This window comes from Salvia miltiorrhiza, chromosome 8 (assembly GCF_028751815.1).
Source record: "Salvia miltiorrhiza cultivar Shanhuang (shh) chromosome 8, IMPLAD_Smil_shh, whole genome shotgun sequence".
In the NCBI taxonomy this organism is placed as follows: domain Eukaryota; kingdom Viridiplantae; phylum Streptophyta; class Magnoliopsida; order Lamiales; family Lamiaceae; genus Salvia; species Salvia miltiorrhiza.
Genome location: NC_080394.1, coordinates 58,200,385 through 58,204,389, shown reverse-complemented (window position 1 = coordinate 58,204,389; position 4,005 = coordinate 58,200,385). Strand labels below are relative to the sequence as shown.

The 4,005-nt window shown below is 33.6% G+C and overlaps 1 protein-coding gene across 1 annotated transcript; it reads right to left on the bottom strand.

The window, feature by feature from the left end:
* LOC130999582 (uncharacterized) lies at window positions 1-1,646 on the bottom strand. Its single transcript, XM_057925149.1, has 5 exons — window positions 1,445-1,646; window positions 1,174-1,294; window positions 948-1,051; window positions 298-429; window positions 1-196 (listed from the first exon to the last, which is right to left on the bottom strand). The coding sequence occupies exons 1-5, from the start codon at window positions 1,445-1,447 to the stop codon at window positions 170-172; spliced, it is 387 nt and encodes a 128-aa protein (XP_057781132.1). The 5' UTR covers window positions 1,448-1,646; the 3' UTR covers window positions 1-169.
* Window positions 1,647-4,005: the final 2,359 nt, after the last annotated feature.

Genomic DNA, 4,005 nt, shown 5'->3' with positions numbered 1-4,005 from the left:
AGTAATTAAAAACAAGTTCTCATGTGACAATTGTACATAAACTAGTATGAATAAGGTACAGACAGGTCCAAGAGATAAGCAAAACGACGGCGAGACGATCCCAAACTCACTCAGTCAAAGCCTCAGAGTTGCTCCAGAGGCCCATCATGCTGGATAAGGCTTTACACAATCAGATCAGGAGCTTCTCAATGGCGTCCTGTGTTACCAAGAAATCATCCAAGAATTACCATCTTATCAAATAACTAGAAAAAATTCAAGAGTAGGTTGTTTTTTTGTAAAAAAGTAGCCATATATTACCTTCAGTTGCTGTATTTGAGATTTCAACTGGCTTCCCTCATTGCTCGTCACGGAACAGGCAATCACTGGTCTGGTAACTCCACACGCCCGACCAAGAGCTTGCTTGGATGGAACAAACACGTACGGCACATTCTGCAATCATTCAGTTCATTTAGTCATTCACCAGAAACTACTATAAGCAACTACATCAAGAAAGTGCATTCAATACTAGTTATGCACATAACAGCATTCTTATTATAAGTTAAGTTATGATTAGCCACTTAATTCAAACTGTTTGCACAGAATCTGGAGGTCTTCAAACAAGATAACTTGATATGCTACAAACTATGGTCCAATTCTTTTGAAGCTGTGATTGAAGCAACATTGTCCAACTTGGGCAAACAAATATACTACTAAATTCAGATAATTCAAACTCAAAGACTATAACCAGCATACCACATAAACCAGGAGGGCTACAAAGAATAAATCGACCACCAAATCAAATGGCAAAGATAAAAATTATCTTACAAAACAAGAAAAGAAAACCAAAACAATTCTTTAAAACTATGCGTGTATCAAAGGCGCAACACTCCATCAATCTCAGTACATCTTCCCACACCATAATGTTACAATTATATTTAAATACGGCAACACAACACAACAAAAGTTACCTTATCTTCAGCAAGAAGTGGAAGATGAAGAAGAATCTCAAGGGGCTCAGTATCAGCAGCCATCACAACGAATTCAGAAATCCCTCTGTTCAGAGTCTTAGTTGCTGCAAATAAATCGATCACAACATTTCCAACACAACTCAGCATTCGCACAACACCAAATCCCACACACAAAAAACAAACAACCAAAAACCTAAGAAACAAACACATAAAACAAAAACCTCACCTTCATTAGCACCCTTTTTTAGCTGCTTGTAATTGGCAGCTTGCTGAACCAAATCGAGAATGGTCATGGTGAGTTGGCTATCCGCCAACGGGTATGCTTTGGGGTTCACAGCTTCTGCAGTCTACAATCAACACACACACACACACCGAGTTCAGCAAACATAATCCGGTAGAAAAGAAAAAAATCCAGATAAAATTGCAGAAATAACAGATTGTGCAAACATACAAAATTCAAATTGAGAAGCGAAAATTAACGTATGAATGAATTATACCATGATGATAGCGGATAGCTCTCAAACAGCACGGATTGTGAGTGCGGAAGATTCAAGAGAAAAGATTTATAGGGTTTTGAGAGACCGCTGAAAAGAATTAGGGTTTAGGGCGAGTAGGGTATAAGAAGATTTTAGGATGAAAATGGGCTTAGGCCCGAAATCAAACAGGCCTATATAGGCAAAAAGCCCATATTTGTTGAAGTTTTGTAGAGTTTTATTTTACTTTAGACCTAAGTTTTAATTCGGTCCATGATATAGTTGGTGTGACTCTTTATCTAGAAGATAAACTAAATACTTGCTTCGTTCCATTAATAATGGTTCACTTTTATTTTTTATATATCTCATTAATAATAGCTTATTTAAAAAAAAATTATTTCTCTCACAAAAAAATGTGAGCTCGACAACTTTCTATCACTTGTATCATTTAATTACTCTTTTTTTCTAATAATTGTGTTTGAAATTAGGGAGTCATACTTAGTGGAACGAAGAGAGTAAATTGTTAGAGATTTTCCTTTACGAGAAGTCTTGGGTTCAAATTTCGCCTTCATACAATGTAGTATTTTTCCACATTTGCATAGTGTAGTGGTCCATGTAAATTATGTAATAACTTATTTGATGATCTTCAAAAACAAAACAAAAAAAATGTAAGAGACTTAAAGCATGTTTATGTGTGTATTCGAATCATTTTTGAAGTGTTTAGACTTGATTTGAATTTGTTTTACAATACGTTGTTTTTATCTTTTTGTCAAATTCAAACACACGTGATCATCAACTACTAAGTAAAAGAAAATTTAAGATTTGCCTAGGTTATTAATTAATTATTTAATTTAATGAGATTATTTGTACGTGGTAATGAGATATAAGTGATCCAATATTTCCTATTTATATTTCGATTTCATCTTGTTGATACGTTCTATAACTATAAATTGCCATTTTCATTGTCCCGTTATTCTTGAAATGATAAATATAATCACTAAGGGGGAGGGGCCGTGCGTGTGCGTGCGGCGCAGTGGGTGTGTGCGTGTGTTTGTGTGTGTGTTTGAGAGAGAGAGGTGTGTGTGTATGTGTGATTTGGCCGCCACATTGGCAATTCCGGCAGCTACGTTGGGAATGCCGGCAGTCACCTCAGATTAATTTGGGCAAAATTATAAATGGTGGGATATTTAAGAATCAATTATAAATTCATGTATTTTTTTTGCCAAAAAATAAATCAGAAAATTAGCAAACTTGATGTATTTTATGGCAATAACCCCTAATTATAATGTAAAGAAATAAATATAAAAGGTATTGTCGTTTTAACTTCGATATTACAAACTTTTGACTCATTTCACGAACCAAAGAAACTCTCACGATCGGAATATGATTGAAAAACTCGGCTCACGCGAAATAAAACATACATTTATAAGTATTTTCAATTTCATTTTCTTTGAATATTCAACTCTAAACAACACTGTTTTGAACCAAGGTGTAATAATATTTCCTTTTTTCAGCCATAATGAATATTAGTGATCAAAAGAAAACAAAGTTGTATTGTTTACTTTCTTGAAGGATCACGAGTCCAAACCAGAATCAAAACATCTTATTATTCAAACGATGTTGTTAAAATCACATTCATAAAATTAAATGAAATCCCAACTTTTATTTATATTGAATTTTTCAATCATGTAAACAATCGAATTTGCAATTACAAACAAATAGGCCATTTGGTCCATTTGCAAAGCAAAATCCTTCCCCTTTGAATGCAGCCTTGCAATTCCTTTCACAAACTGAAGTGATGCAGCCTCTGTTATCAATTATAGTTGTGCATTTCTGCTTCCCATTTTCTTCACCAAATGCACCCAACACAACTGCAAAAACAAGCTTCCACATTTTAATATTTATTTATACAATTAAAAAAAATCAAGTTTGTACATTAAAATAGGAATATATACCTGAGAGAAGAAGGAAAATAGCTAGAGATAATTTCGCCATTATATACTTAATTCAACCTTTTTTGTCTCTATTAAATCAAAATGGTGTGGATGTCTCCTTATATAGGGCCTATGGTGTGCAAAACTGGAAAATACTATGTCACTTTATAGCAACAATCCAAATTCCTTACTACTTTTATTTCGAAATAATTAGCATTTATTAACAAAATATTATGACCATATTGTAATCGAGCTATTAAATATAGATTTGATTTGCTAAATGGCCATAATTATGGCAGCCATAATGGGTCAAATTAGTCATTTTATATTTGTTATAATTATTTGTGTAATTATATTTAATAATTGATTTATTATTTTACAATATTACCCTTACATTTATTTCTTTCCTTGATTACTTTAAAATTGTTTCCTTATACATATAGTGGACTAATTACTGTCCATTATTACCTTATACCAGAACCGATCACCTACCCACCGTGGGCAATAATAACGTGCCCACCACTGATGTGGCAATTGTAATTAGAGTAAGATAATTTTAATTAGAGTAAGATTTATTGATTCTCTTTCCTAATTAACATTGCCACATCAGTGGTGGGCACGTTATTCTTGTCCACGGTGGGTAGGTGATCG